Source organism: Siphateles boraxobius, unplaced genomic scaffold, assembly GCF_051911475.1.
Source record: "Siphateles boraxobius isolate OS27281-9 unplaced genomic scaffold, OSU_SipBor_1 18, whole genome shotgun sequence".
Taxonomy (NCBI): Eukaryota; Metazoa; Chordata; class Actinopteri; order Cypriniformes; family Leuciscidae; genus Siphateles; species Siphateles boraxobius.
In genome coordinates, this window is record NW_027508788.1 from 6,643,355 (window position 1) to 6,657,701 (window position 14,347).

Here is a 14,347-nt window from a genome sequence, read left to right on the forward strand (position 1 = left end):
GGCAACCTTCAAGCCGTCAAAGCCGGTGTCGTAAACTGTCAAGCGCTGACGTAAAAGTGCCGTCAAGCACTTTCTATCCATCCAGAAGTTGTCTGAACCGATTCTTTCACAAATACTGTATTGAAACTCGTTTTATTTACCTATAAATAAAACTTACTCTCCTTCATGTCGTTCCAACCCTTATGACTTTCTATCTTCCGTTGAACACAAAATGTGAGGCAGAATGAAAGCCTCAGTCATAATCTTCTATTATATGGAAAAACAATACAATGAAAGTGAATGTTAACTGAGGCTGACAGTTCATACAATTCTTCATGTGTGTTACACAGATTTTTAGTCATACAGGTATGGAACAATTTTCTTTTTCGGGTGAATTGTAAACTGAAAAACTTTAGACAGCATAAAACAAGATTATGTGCCATTTGCTGGAGTTTATTGAGGTATTTTTCAAGTATTAATTCATTTACTGATAACATAAGGTAGGAGAACAGGCAAGTGCTTAGAACAGCATTTATTGTAAAGCATTTTTCAGCATAATAGAAAAATAGAGAACACATTATACGTTAAGGAAAAGCTCCATGTAGCGTTATGTTGCGTTGGAAGTGCATTGGTCTTTTGGATGTCTATTTGACAATTTTAGCAAGGGCCGCTGCTCGCCTCTCTGTGTTCTTAAACAGGGCACGAATGAGGCTCTTCATCTCATTACAGGAGAACTCCAATGCCAGAGGTCCTTTGCCCTCCGCCCACCTAAAAAAATATATAAATATATAAACGAATATTAACTCTGTTAAATATATAAACAAAATACATCATTCTAAAGTTCCCAATGACAAAAACTGTTACCAGAGTTACAGACAGACTCCTAAAAATAAATCAAATTTAAAAGATTAAATAAGTGTATGACCTGTCCACTATCTCCTGTAGATTAGCATTTAGGACCATGGAGATCTCTTTTAAGGTCATCCATTTCTTTACATAGACTGGAACCTCTTCTTGGTATTTTTTGTTCTTGTTTTCATCTGGCAATGGATTGAAGACCAGCGGCCCTTCCTCTATAATGGTTTGACACAGTGTCCGCAGTCGCTCACCGTCCACGTTAGATATGTCCTGGAATGACAGCCCTTGGTTTACACCTCAAATAGTTTGGTGGTGTAACAAAACAAAAACATTATGTATTGCCTTACCTCCAGCATCATAATCTTATTAATCAGTTCTGATATTGCAGTATTGAGGAGAGTCCCAATGGCTTTGCAGTATATGTTTACTGGCAAGACATCCTGCCAAACTTTTCCCAATCTCCTCAGCTGATGAATTACCTAAAATTCACAACAGCAATAAAACCTCAGTGACAAGTACACTAGGCACAAATATGCTAATATACTGGTACCTAAATTTAAGCAGCAAAAGCCTATTCAGAAAATAATGTGTTGTTTGATTATACTTGTCTGATAGCCTTGCTGGCTGCAGAGTAATTGTCTTCATCATCCAAATTGGAGAAGTTACGTGCAGTGGACAGTCTCTCCAACATCTCAGCTTTTTGAACGTTCATTTGTGCCACAAAGCACCGAGCACCTTGTTTAAAAACAGAAAAAAAACAGAAAAAAAAACTTAAAATAGTAATTTCATCTTATGTACACTACCTGTACCATTTAAAGTCTGCTGAAAACACCTAGCTGTGGGCACTTGAGAGCGTTTTGGTAGTGCAGATTTTTTTAAAATTGAGACACTTTGCTGGCTATGATACGAAATATCCACGGAAGTATTACTAGGATCTCATTTCACAGATTGTTTCTATAAAAATGTCGATACAATGTAAAGTATTTGCTCTGGCTCTTGTTTTAAATGATTTTGTTCAGTTATTATGCTTCTTGTTGTCATCTGTTGATGCTGTTCAAGTAAAATGTGACGGTTGGTCGGTGTGGTATTTGTCCCACCCCTCCTCCACTGTGATTGGACGAGCGCTGCGTTTCACCCAAAGTTGAACATTCAACTCTCACAGACCAGTAAAAAACGCAGAGCACACAACACTTCAGCGTGAAACAATCAGCCTCATTACGTTTCAAAACTCTTGGCGTTTTAAAAATGCAGCGCTCCCATTAAAAACAACTGGAAGAATACGCTAAGTACCGGGAAAAACGCTGGACACACTCCCTTTTATTCAATTGAAAAGGTTTCTGGAATGAGAAAAAAAATAGTAGGGCGGGACTAGATTACGGATGCACATCAATTTAAATAAATAAGCACAGATAAATCATTCATAATAAACTGCAACATTGCGTAAAAAAAAAAAAAAAAAATGAAAAAATCAGCAGCCATTACTCAAGTCTTACATGTCAAATGATCGTTCAGAAATCATTGTATGATGATGATTTGGTGCTCAAGAAAAATATCTTAGTATTACCATCAATGTTGAAAACAGTTCAGCTTCATATTTGTGTAATTACATATATTTTTTGATGAATAGAAAGTTTAAAAGAACAGCATTTATTTGAAATAGAAATCTTTTGTATCATCTTTGTTGTCACTTTTGATCAATTGTGATGTATACTTGCTGAATAAAAGCAAATTATTTTTTTAAATTCTTAAGGAACCCCAAACATATAAACATTATCATAAAACATGTAAGCGTGCCCTTACCTAGTCTTCTGAAACCTGGGACCAAGTCTACAAAATAAGACACTCCATCGTTCAAAGGAAGGTGAGGTTTAAACTGGAAACCCAAGGTTAAAAGTTGGTGAGCGATGAACATGCAGTTATTGTGTTGGATGGCAGCCAAGTGAGGTAACTTCAATAAGTTGTCCCTAAGTTATAAAAACAGCATCACGTTAAAAACAATACCCAGTATACCAAGAATACTGCTATACAAATTCATCAACTTACTTGTGATATGTAGGCACAACATCATAGAACAGGTGAAATATGTTTCGAACTGTGTAGAAAAGCTGGACTGCACTGAAAGAAAAAGACCAAATTTATGTAGCTCCTTAATTACAGCTTTCACATGGACCCAAAAACATATCTGTGCTTATTGTAGTGGCTGCCTGCTACATACCACTGGGGGGAGCTGCCCACCGCCTCAGACAGAGTTTGTATGGCCAAGTCCATTAGCTGCTGCACTGACTCACTAATGCGACACACAGGCAGGCAGAGAGTACTGGGACTCAACTGCTTCTCGTTTTCCAGGCTCTGCTGATCGTAATGGGCACTTTTCTTACCCGACTCCTTCCTCTCCTTCTCTCCTCCACTGGGACTCGGTAGTTTAGGGATCGAGAGCTTATACTCTGGAGTGATCTGGACCACAAAGAGCACACAAAAGACCGTCAACAAAAAGCTTTTATAGCTTAATTAAAATGAGAGAATCTAAAGAGGTCTTACTTTCACTGTGTTGTGCATCTCAGAAGTCATCAGTTTTCGTGCAGCCACAATGACATCTTGGCATTTTTTGCTTGCGAAGTGGCAGTTGACATTCCTGGCGTATTTCAGGAGGTCCGTTGAGTCCCCTGCTAGGTACCCCATTTCTTTCAGACTGCTCTCGAAATCCTCTGTCTGTTTAATGACCTGAGAAAACAATTGAATATTGTATTACAAAGAATGCTGTGCCATTGTCATACTGACAGACCCTTGCAATCTTACCTCGCTATACTCGGCCAGCTGATTACTGTTAGTCGGAATGGAATGAACCAAGCATTCACGAATTATGCACTCTGACATTTCCTCCCAAATCAGGTCTCCTAAAATCTCAGACACTTTCTTTTCCTCGATAGACACATCTGAAGAAAGAAAACAACAGAAACCCCATCATCAGCCTACTGCAAGCAATGTCTAGTGTAGGGGTCTTTAACCTTTTTTCTAGACCATTTGTTGGATCAAGTGACCGGCTAGGCACCCCATGTTATACAGTATATTGTATAAAATTGAGTGTTGCAATTTATGCCTGAGTTACATAAGTATATAATTGTATTAATTAAAGATACAATTACTTAATATTGAAAGTCCAAAACAGAAAGTAATAACTTGTGATTTTCCTGGAAATCCCTTATATGGACAAAGGCATCCAGCTATCACTTTAGTAGTGTAAAAGTAGAAAGGTTTTGACTGATTAAATCCCTGTAGTAGTGTAAAAGCAGAAAGGTTTTGACTGATGAAATGTGAAGAAAAACATGATTGTGACGATATATGGTTTACACGTGTTTTTCAAGCCATCTTGTGGTATTTTTAGAACTTTATGATGCAATGCAGCCTTTATTGAGATAGCCTTTATTACAGTACAGAAACCATAAAATATAATTTCTGACTTATTCAGGTTTTTTTTTTTACATTGTACAAAATCTACAATGACTTAATGCACAAGTGTTTGTAGTACCTAAACCAATCATAAAATTGCAATTAGGAATATAGGTAAAAAACTATAAAAAACAAATGATTGGTTATTATTCAGCACTGTATTTGATTTCTAAGACAAGTGAAAGCAAGAGATAAGAAAAAACAAAACTTGTCATTTAGACAAAGGTCAGAAAATAAACTGGTATTAGACTTGACATTTCGGTCCCCCCTCCCTTCTGAAACGTCTACATCCCTGGTGTATGCATTAGGGGTGACCCCGAACAGTCGAAGATTCGATGCATCGATAGGAGGAGCCTGATTCGACTACCAATCTCAGAGTCGAATCTTCGCAGAGGTTATAAGGGTGCTCAATGTCTGATTTCACATAAAACTACTGGCTTTCTGTCAATCCGTTAATATAGGAGCCTATTATGATAATGCTGTAAATACAAATGTGCAAAGGAAGCAGCTTTAAATAAATATTTTTAACGTGCATGAATAAATCCAAACACCTCCTGACAGATTTAAGTTTCACTTTCGATACGTGACCGAAAGAGGAGCGTTTTGGCGGCAGGGATTTAAATCTTTAAAAATGTCCGGGATAAGAATATCTAAAGAGTGGATGCACACCATCAGAAAGGATATTTTCCCAGACTCGATTTAGCATCAGGAAAACCATGATCGGACTTCTGCAGGCCAACGTTAACAGGTTGGTTTTCCTCTGGACATTCTAAAACGCTTAACGTGAAAAAAGCTTTTAAAACGCTAGGGCACTTTTACATGGCTTGATTAATGTATAGTAGGCTACCTCATTAAGAAACCATACAATGTGCAGATAAGCAGATGAACCCAGAATATGAACACAACGTGTTCCTCCTATAGAAAGTCAGGTAAAGTGTTTTCTTTATAATAACGGTTTTCAATGGGAGGAAAATTAGCGTTTAATTAAATGCGTTGCGTTCATATTCTGGGCTCATCTGGTTTTCTGTAGGCTATACAGTATGCTTTATTAATAAGATGTGTATAGAATTTGATCTTTTAATATACCTGTCTTAGGACATTAAGCCGTTAAACGTTTTTCATGTTAAGTGTTTCAGAATGCATTTTATCCGCGCACACAATTTGAAAAGACTCAAACGGACACAGAGACACAGACTAGATTTTTTTCTCTCTCGATCAGGTAGGGTACAAGTGATTTCAAAAAATTTCAGCCGGTTCTAATTTGATTTTTGGATGCTGTGAACATGTTTAGATAAACTGTCACTCGAGTTCAGCGTTTATTGTTGTTTCTGCAGTTAAAAAGACAACGTTGACCATTCTGGCTATACTTTCGATATTTTAATAATATCTTTATTTTTTTTTTAAATTTATTGATCACTCAAGGTAATCTAATTTAACTATTTGTGGCTTGTGTTTTGAATAGGCTATATGTTCCCCTGCACTTTAGGCACTCTGCACACATTTGTTCTGCATCTTGTGACTTGATTCAGACTTATTTCGTTTTTTTTTTTTTTTTTAAGAAAGGTAGATTCTGTTCTAATTTAATTCTGTAAATTAATTGTTGATTATTTTTCGGTATTTTGTTGATTATTTTCAATAGATGTTGCGCTCTGTAGATACTTAGAGCCTGCTCGCACAGGCAATATAGTCGATTTAATTTGATTTGCATGTGAAACGCAAACCCTGTCTGCAGTGTGGCCTTTCTGCAGTTATTTATGTTATTTCTTAGTTGTTTTGATCCGAAAGGTTTTTCTAAATTTTTTTCTATATCTTTGTACGATGTTCTGTACATCGCGGCTTTAAAATGTTGAAGCCCTGCCCCCTCCCTAACCCCACACACACGATTCGACTATTAGTCGACTATAGGGAAGACTTGACGATTCTGATTCGACTATGAAAATCCTTAGTCGGGGACACCCCTAGTATGCATTATAATTAGTGACGACTACAATGTCTGGTAAACAGAAACACTTCTTCAGATTTCTTTTTTAGACGTACCGAAAAGGTTTCCATGTAGCGTCTTAAGCACGGTGAGCACTTTGTTGTAAACCTGGCTGGGATCTGGATGCTCTGCTTTGGTTTCTTCACACTGTAGGGTCAGGACTGCACCCTGCTCCGGCTGACTGCTCACTTCCACCATCAACGAGGGGTATATGATCAGTGGCTTCAGCATGTACTTAAACAACACTTGCCCTAAAGGATTGACAAAGAGTCAACTAACAGACTAAAATATAAACAAAGCCATGCAGAGGTACTAATAAGCTGTAACAATTAAACTTATTCTTACCATCTATATATTGTAATCATTATGTTCACAACTTGTAATAATGACTTAAATTAGTTAAATGTTCATGCCTTAAATTAATACATTGTTTGTATTTGTTTATATGTATTTGGACACAGTCACCTCTGATAACAGAACACTCTAAATTGTAATGTAGACATGCATTTTCTGTAAAGCTGCTGTGAAACCATGTTTTGTGTAAAGCGCTATACAACTAAATGTGAATTGAATTACCAAACAGTTTAATCTTTTTATGAAGCTCTCCTTGAATGGAGAGGGCCTGGAGAATGCTAGGGAGAAGAGCATGTGGGACAGACTCATCCATCTTAGATCCTCCGCTGTTCAAATGAAGCGCTGTCTTCAGGAAAGATTTCACGCTAGTGAGCTCAGCTAAAATATGGAGATCAAAACAAGTCACACCAGCAAACCAAGGTTTTCAAAGAAATCACTTTTCTCTACTCAGATACCACCAACATGTATCCGAGACACAGAAAAAGTCTCTGTTTAAATTGCGATGAAACAGACTGAGTCAAACAGATTATTGAAAAAATAAATAAAAAAATTGTAGGACAATTTGGTTCCATCCATCAGAGAGATCTGATTGAAAGGCAGATCTGATTGCGAGCTTGGTCAATTTTAAGAGAGAGGCGGGTTTAAGCTGACTAAATGATCGAAGAAATCTGATGTTCCATTGAAACAGACGGAGTCAAACAGATTATTGAAAAAAAAAAAATTTTGTAGGACGGGGACTTTGAAAGACTCAAACTCCATTGAAAGATCAAATTAAACTTTCATTAAAAATGATGACAGAGTTCCTATTCAGTTTGGAAAAGAACTGTAATTTCCAGTTCTGGATAAGTATAGATTATATATCACTTGTGCACAGTGGCTCCGCCCCCACCATCCTTTTGATTTTTTTATAGTAATAGAAATTTAGTTCAGTTAGAGAACAAACAATACAATTAAAACTAACAATGCATTTGCTGAATTCAGCATGAGAACAAGAGTCGTAGCACAGATCAGCAGCAGGAGTTGGATTTTGCCTCACCCTTGACTGACAAGATGATGGCGAAAGTTTTGGTTTCAAGCGAAATATAAAGCGCCTATTTAAGCAAGTTTGTCATTGTACTGTTTTGTTGTTGTGTTTTTCATTAAGAATAATAATGATGCAAGCATTCAAGCAGTTGCAGCCCCCAATTTGGCACTTAAGTAAAATGCGCACAGCCGCACTGTAAAAATGTCCTCACCGTAACAATCCCTAGTCAGAGGTGAATATATGCAGGTTATAAAGTGTTTTAGGTTCTTCACATAATGTTATCACTTTGTGAAAACCAATGAAAAATAAATAAAAGTATTAAAGATTACATATACCAAATATAACGCTGAAAATAATGCTGTATGAACCATTTCTGTTAAATATGGTCTGAAAAATCTACAGATAGGTTTTTTTTTAATGAAATATGTATCGGAACTCTGTTATGAAACAAAACAAGCAAGGACAAATCGTTCCCAATAAGATCAATAACATACGTTTAGAAAATAGAGAGGGCAAATTTTCATTACATCATGACTTTCAGGTAAATAAAGTTACTTTTAGTGGAAGGAAGTTTCCAGACTGCCAATTTCTGCCACTCTTCTCCAAGGTGGTAGATGAGATTCTCTCTCTGTATTGTGATCTCTGAGCTGAGGGCCAGAACTAAAGGTAACTCGGTGTCTTTCCAAGCTTTCAGGGCATTAACACTTGCTCGTGCCTGTATAATAGAAGTAGAAATATGTAATTAAGCACTTAGCACAGTACGTTTTTGCACAGTAATTCATAGGGCTGTTAATCAAATTAGTTACATGATTGCCAATAAACTACTCAAATTATTCAGAGAAATTTGGTTTGACTTGTTAAATTCACAAACTGGTAATGTTAATTTACTGTTGAATGTGACTTACTGTTCCATGCTGCTTGGCTGCAACCACATAATTCTTTTCCTGCAAGGCCCTGTGATACTCCTCTACTGCAGTGTCAAACTTAAAGAGCATATTAAAATAATGAGAGAATTTTCCTGTTATACAAAACATGTGCCTGAACTTAAGTAAACAAGCAAATTACTGTGAGCTTTTGTTCCTTCTTTTTTTACATAATCATTTACATCACAAGACACACATGCACATTCTTTGGAGACATAAATCTAGCTTTATGGTTAGAAAATCCTCTAAGCATACACAAAATCCCAGCAGCATTACCTCTTGGAGATGCTGGAGCAGGTTTATTACGGCAGTGTTTTTCTCTAGTTGCTGTTTAAGCTTGGCATACTCTGTTACGGCATCATGGAGGTTCTGCTGAACCTGTAAATGCAAACACTTAGTTGACATGTTTAACTACTATAAAAGTCACTCTTTTTTATTAGAAATCGAACTGTAATTGTTTATTAATAGTGAAATAAAGTACCTCATTCTCAATGCAGCTTTTCAATAAATCAATGTCTTTGGAAACTGATTCAACCTGGTCCAAAAGCTCCTCTGCTCCCTCCATACTGGGTATAAACTCAATATATTTTTTATTTATCATGTCTGTAACCTCTTCCTGTATGGGGAAAAAAGAGGGTTAAACTCTTACAGCGAAACACACAATGCTATAGGTTTAGATGTAGATGGAGACCAGTGTTACACTTCTTCACTAATACATGGAAAAACAGCTGGATTTCACCAATTCAGATAACAAATTATGAAACATTAAACATGTATTTGCTTCTTAGTTACATTACAGGGGGAAAAAAACACTCTGAAATCAAGATTATGTTGTTAGAGACATATATCATAAGTCCCAAAACAAAAACAAGAATGAAACACAAAAAGGCAAGTCTGAAAGCAAGAAATCAGAACCCAGACAGATATTATCGGCCAATAATGTCTCAAGAAAAGAACACATAGTTGCATAGAATGAGGTCAATAACATTACATCAGTTTTAGTGATGGGATTTATGGCTCTTTGAGGGGATCCGGATCTTGGCGATCCGTTCCTTACAAAGAGCCGTTCAAAAGAACGGCTCTTTTGGCTCTTTTTAAATATTTAATCAGTTTTAAGAAGCCAGCTTAAGGGCATCTCAGTTTATCCTGGAAATAATCACTGGGAGGAATGATGAGGTGAGATTTGTAGTCAAATAATTTAAACTCAGATATCACACACCAATATCTGAGTTTGAATTTTTCTGAAATATAGATTATTACCTCATTTGTCATGTGTGGACTATATACCATAGGGTTGCACAACATCCCTCTGTTTAGAAAGTGACATCACTATTTTGGATTCACCTTTAGTACAAAGTGTGTGTATGTGTAAAGCTATGTTGACTTATGTTATTCATACAATACCTACTCACAAATAAACATAAAAAACAAAGCCGGCTGCAATGAATTTCTGTGCAAATCAGCTTTTACTACAAACAGTAACACTTCCACACAAGAACATTGTTATCACACAAGAACATTTTGATTAAAAAAAAACGGCTCTTTTGGCTCTTTTTAAATATTTAGTCAGTTTTAAGAAGCCAGCTTGACGGCAGCGCGCACAACTCCGCTCCTACCCAATGACAAAGGCACGTAGGTTTTCTTTTCCATTGGAGTACTCACGTAAAGGATGGGCGCGCATGCACAACTACTATCATCATGCTGTTAGGCAGTAGTACCCCTGCGCTGGGTGCGCCCCTTCCCCTATAACTGAGGAGCTAATTTGTGTGCATCTGTGTGAAACACGCATAGGAAAAAAAGAACGACAGAAAGAACGGCTCCCCTCCAGCCGCGACTCGGCTCCCATCGTTCATGTTTATGAGCCGTTCAAAAGAATCGGTTCGTTCACGAACGTCACAACTCTAATCAGTTTGTCTGAAGTCAGAGCTCAGACTGGCACTGACAGGCAATGATATCAGCAGCATGACACGTCAGCCTACCAAAGTCACATCAGTACCCCTCTATTCACTATTAAAACACGAATGAACTCTGCGTTCACAGAACAACGAATCTTATTAAACGTTTATTATTCTTAAAAGACTTCATATGTCAGGAGAAAGGCGTTAGTCGCACTTCAAGAGCTTTGGTTAACGGTCAATGTATGCTAACGTGAGTAACGTTACCAAAGAGACGCAAATATACAGAGCAAATCAACTTAAAATTGATTCCTTTTATCGTCAAGTTAACTCGGCTTACATTTTTCCCCTTATATTCGGGTATTTCATAAGTTAAATTCGGGTTTGACAGCTGGTTAGCTGACCTCAATGTTTACCTTAGTTTCTTCCACTTTCCGTGACAGTTTGGAGATTTTGCAGGCGAGGTCATCCTTCTCTAGTTTACCTGAGCTGGCGAGCACTTCTGTCACAAACGACGACATGACGGTCACGGTCAGGCGAGTGAACGAGCGGGATATTTAGTTTACCACTTCATACCCTTCATACCACTACCCGCCATTCCACGCGCAAAGGATGCTGGGAGTCTGACTGTTGGATGAAGAAGAAAAAAAGCTGTCGTTGATTTAAAAAGACGCGGTTAGAAGTGCACGCTTGTTATCACAGACGTTTGTTATTTAGCGAGGTGCTTTTTAAACTATAAAATTAGGTAATTAGGTGATGTATAAAACGTAATTTTAATGTTGTATATCAGTTTTAGTAATAGTTACATTTTCAATTTAAGTCAGTTTACAGCCTGAAAATGAATTCTCGGTAAACCATTAGAAAAGCACATAATGTTATAAAGGGCGCTAAAAAAATTATGTACTTTTAACAACCAAAAATGCCAAAATGCTTTCTCAGATATACAATAAAGTATATAAATAAATAGTGTTATATAAATATGAAGTTTAGGTGTATTTGGGTAACATTAAATATATTTTGTGTGAAATAGAGGGAGAAAAAGATTTAAGTAAACTGTAATGCTGCCTTGCTGGATTTGGTGACACTGCTATATTTGTGCAGCTGTTCAAATCAGACCAACTTGCCTTCTAAGGATATAACAAAGACATTTATAGTGAATTTGGCTTGAGTCTGCCCCTTTATTCGCTTTATTTATTTAATGTTTCATTATTCGTTCTTCGGATTTTCTTCTTTACATGAAAAATGTATCAGCTGTATGCAAAGTGACCCACATTTGGTTTTGGACCACTGAAAATTTGTACAATTCACCAACTTACTTATGGAGCAACATTGAAATCCCCATATCTCTGGAAATTAACCAAGCCTTATAATTAAGATTCTAAAAGTAAAGTTTGTTAAAAAACAGAATCTAAAACAATATTAATATTACAATATTACACTGGTTACCTATTAAGTTACGTATCAATTACAAAGTATTCCTACTGACCTATAAAGCCCTAAATGGTTTAGCTCCTGTGTATTTAACAGACCTTCTATCGCTCTTTAAGATCACTAAATTCGAGGCTTCTGGTCATTCCTAGGATATCGAAGTCCACTAAAGGAGGGAGGGCGTTCTCACAATTAGCTCCTAAACTCTGGAATAGCCTTCCTGATATTGTTCGAGACTCAGACTCGCTTTAAGTCCCAGTTTAAAACTAGATTAAAGACGCATCTCTTTAACCAAGCATTCACTTAATGCTTAACCTTTAATACTACTGCTGAATCAGTTCGAATGCATTAACATTATGAACATCAGCTATGCTAATTATTTCCCATCTGCCTTTTTGCTGTTATCTCGGGACGCTAGTCCCGAGGTAAATAGCGTTCGTCAGCTCCAGTTTGTATCCAGCCTCTCACGGAGACTTCAGATGCCCCAACGCCTGTGAAGAGACGACTCGACGCCTGTGAAGAGACGACTCAAAGCCGGCGATATGTTATGCCATAAATTAATACATGATTAACTGACTGTATTTTTCTATGTACATTTCCGAAATGCACTTTCTGTAAAGCTGCTTTGAGACAATGTGTATTGTGAAAAGCGCTATACAATTAAATTTGAATTGAATTGAATTGAATTAAGGGATCTTTAATACTTCTTGCGAACTTTGGGCAAAACACACAAGTACCCCCCCCCCCCCCCCCATTTTTGAACTGCCATTAGCATATAAGCCAACAAAGATTGCGAATATCAACATATTTTACTAATAGACCTACCAATTTATGTGTACAAATAAAACAATAATGCTGCCATCTTAAGTCATTTTCGCCGACCAGGCTCCAAATCTCAGGAGAAAATTGTCATTTTCACCCCTCTATAAAAAATAGTGTATAAATATCTTGGTTTTCCTCACCATTTATGTTTGTCTGTTGATTGAATGGAATAACCCTTTAACCCTTCAATTACCTTCTTTGGGTGTGTGAGAATTCCAGGGATCAAGGAGAAGTGCTTCACTGTTAGAAACAGTGGTGGACGGATGGAGATTCTGTGAGGTTTCACTTTTTTTTTTTCACCATTACACCTGTAAAGCCATTCTGTGACAGATGGAGCTTTATACCATCACAGACAGCAAGTGCCTTGTTCCTGAGGACAGAAGATAGTTTTTCAAATGTTCACCTGAGACTCACAGAAGTATTACACCAAAATAAAGATTCTGAAAACTGAATTCTTATCCGAGGAGTAAAATAGCCATTATAAAAACAAATAGTTCCAGACCGGTCCTTGATTCTGATTGGTTGAGCCGTGTTTGAAGCTGTTGTAAATTACACCACTGCATCTGTGTGAATAAAATAAATATTAAAATTAGTATTTTTCTAATAATTTTATAAAAGCAATAAGCCCTGTAGAGCCGTGGTTTACATTGAATTTAGAACAGTAATGGGGATTTCAACGTCCCTTAGCTGTTATAAATTCACTGTAAACCACAGCTTCTTAGGGCTTTTTGCTTTAATACACAATCAACCAGTTTTAGTTCTATATTAATTCACTATGATGCAAACATAAACAGTTTAATTAAATTATTTTCTTTTATATTGCTGTTCCCTTCATATAAAAAGCATTTTCATTTTCTGTATGTTCTTAATGTTTTGTAAAGGAAGAGTCTATTTCTGATAAGACTGTATAATGACGTGCTTTTGATAAGCTTAACCAGTTGGATCCAATGCATCTTATCTTACTTATACTCTTCCCATGTATCCACTGTGCTGAGCAGCGTTTTGTTGTATCAACACTATCATGGCCGTGTTCGAAGTCTAATTAAACTCAGGAGATTAAGTCTGATTCTCTAAATGAATCCAGGGAGAAGACAAGAAGAACTGTTGTGGTGATGTATTTTAAGAAGATTAAAGATTTTATGCAATGTACAAAAACAATTGTCCTCATTAACTCTTATTTTGTCACTCTTTCTCTATTTACTAACACAGTATGTTCAATTTTGGATGGAAAAACAGTCAGGTCAGGTAACAAATCTGATTTTACAAAATAATAATAATAAAATACTAAAAGAAAGAAATGAGAAAAAAATGCAAGTTTTTCTGTTGATAATGAATATAATAGTCATTTGACTTTTTGCTATATAAAATGTCTCAATTTTGTTCAAATGACACACCATTTTCATGTCTTGTATAGACATAATAAATAAACACTGCTCAAGGAAATCAATTAAAGAGATGTAATTAACGAAAAACGATACAACTACCTCAATGTATGAATATGATGAACAATTCTAATAAATGCATAAAACAGTAGCTGCCCTTTGTATATGGTTGTTTTTAGTGACATGTCATTCTGAAAGCTACTAATCTAAGAGAATAAGGTAAAACTATTCTTTAAAAGCAAAGATTATTGCTT

At 36.5% G+C, this 14,347-nt stretch overlaps 1 protein-coding gene across 2 annotated transcripts; it reads right to left on the minus strand.

Moving 5' to 3' along the window:
* Nucleotides 1-411: 411 nt before the first annotated feature.
* Nucleotides 412-13,269, minus strand: zw10 (zw10 kinetochore protein). Of its 2 annotated transcripts, none has more exons than XM_077233142.1 (17): nt 13,214-13,269; nt 12,905-13,081; nt 9,048-9,182; nt 8,843-8,944; nt 8,549-8,626; nt 8,199-8,358; nt 6,842-6,997; nt 6,322-6,516; nt 3,634-3,770; nt 3,376-3,558; nt 3,053-3,291; nt 2,881-2,952; nt 2,638-2,801; nt 1,442-1,572; nt 1,185-1,316; nt 905-1,107; nt 412-747 (listed from the first exon to the last, which is right to left on the minus strand). In XM_077233142.1, exons 3-17 carry the CDS (start codon nt 9,165-9,167, stop codon nt 624-626), a joined length of 2,196 nt encoding a protein of 731 aa, XP_077089257.1. In that variant the 5' UTR covers nt 9,168-9,182; nt 12,905-13,081; nt 13,214-13,269; the 3' UTR covers nt 412-623. The 2 variants fall into 2 exon arrangements, with proteins under 2 accessions (XP_077089257.1, XP_077089256.1); XM_077233141.1 differs by lacking the exon at nt 13,214-13,269 and adding an exon at nt 10,878-11,088 and having other exon boundaries at nt 12,905-13,015.
* Between the last annotated feature and the right edge of the window lie 1,078 nt (nt 13,270-14,347).

Bases quoted from the DNA above. Each gene is read 5' to 3' on its own strand.
- zw10 (XM_077233141.1), bottom strand. From the start codon at position 10,982: ATGTCGTCGTTTGTGACAGAAGTGCTCGCCAGCTCAGGTAAACTAGAG. The intron at 8,945-9,047 runs GTACTTTATTTC...TTGCATTTACAG, and splicing joins AAAGCTGCATTGAGAATGAG to GTTCAGCAGAACCTCCATGA. The intron at 1,317-1,441 runs GTATAATCAAAC...TGTGAATTTTAG, and splicing joins CCAGCAAGGCTATCAGACAA to GTAATTCATCAGCTGAGGAG.